This window comes from Quercus robur, chromosome 1 (genome assembly GCF_932294415.1).
Source record: "Quercus robur chromosome 1, dhQueRobu3.1, whole genome shotgun sequence".
Taxonomy (NCBI): Eukaryota; Viridiplantae; Streptophyta; class Magnoliopsida; order Fagales; family Fagaceae; genus Quercus; species Quercus robur.
In genome coordinates this window covers 47,631,680-47,632,841 of record NC_065534.1, presented here as the reverse complement: position 1 = coordinate 47,632,841, position 1,162 = coordinate 47,631,680, and the positions used below count along the sequence as shown (strand labels likewise).

General features: G+C 43.5%; 1 protein-coding gene across 1 annotated transcript; it reads left to right on the top strand.

The window, feature by feature from the left end:
- Positions 1-395: 395 nt before the first annotated feature.
- LOC126712609 (uncharacterized) lies at positions 396-893 on the top strand. The gene has a single exon (XM_050412011.1). The coding sequence runs from the start codon at positions 396-398 to the stop codon at positions 891-893; it is 498 nt and encodes a 165-aa protein (XP_050267968.1).
- The last annotated feature ends 269 nt before the right edge of the window (positions 894-1,162 follow it).

Here is a 1,162-nt window from a genome sequence, read left to right as displayed (position 1 = left end):
CAAAGTCAATTACATAGCTCAGCACAATTGACCACCACATGTGATTTGTTGTTCAAGCTCTTGAAGAAAGACATAAAGATAGAATGGATAGATGAGTCCCAAGTGGCATTTGACAAGATCAAGCAATATCTGTTGAACCCTCCTATTCTAGTTCCCCCGACACCAGGATATCCATTGATCCTTTACCTAGCGGTACAAGAAACCTCCATGGGCTACATGTTAGGCCAAGTGGCTGAACTGGACTAGAAAGAAAGGGCGATTTACTACTTAAGCAAGAAGTTCACCAACTGTGAGATCAACTACATCGCCATTGAAAAGACGTGTTGAACCCTAGTATAGGCACACCCAAGTTGCAGCAATATATGCTCTATTACACCACGCGACTCATTCCCCGTATGGATCCCATTAAGTACATCTTTGAAAAGCCAGCTCTCACAAGGAAGATATCCCGTTGGCAAATGTTGCTCTTCGAGTTCGACATTGTATTTGTGACAGGAAAAGCCATCAAGGGCCAGGCCATAGCTGATTACCTAGCAGACCAGCCGCTAAATGATCTAGAACTTTTGGAATCCCTCTTTCTTGATGAGGATGTCATTGCACTAGAGCCAGAGCCGGACAATGTGGAACCGTGGCATTGGAAGCTCTATTTTGATAGAGTAGCCAATTCTATTGAAAATGGAGTGGGAGTCTTAGTTTCCCCCAAGGGCCAACAAATCCCTATTTCAATCAAGTTAAATTTCGATTGCACCAACAACGTCACGGAATATGAAGCGTGCATAGTCGGCCTACAAGTGGCCCTAGAGTTCTACGCCTCTAACTTGAGCATCTTTGGAGATTCCTTGTTGATCATCTCCCAAATCGAAGGAAAATGCAAGCCTGAGACACCAAGTTGATTCCATATCAGAAATGCGTCAACTGCTTGATTCTGAAATTCCAATACATCACATTTTCCTATTTTCCCTGGGCACATAACCAGTTTGCAAATGCCCTGGCTACCCTAATTAGCATGGTCAAGTTATCAGAAGGAGATGATATGCGGCAATTGCGCATAGAAGTTTGTGGCATCCCAGCCTATTGCATGAACATTGAAGAATGCATGAGTGTTGAAGACGAAGCCGACGGAAAGCCACAGTACCATGATATTAAGGCTTATATTAAGAAC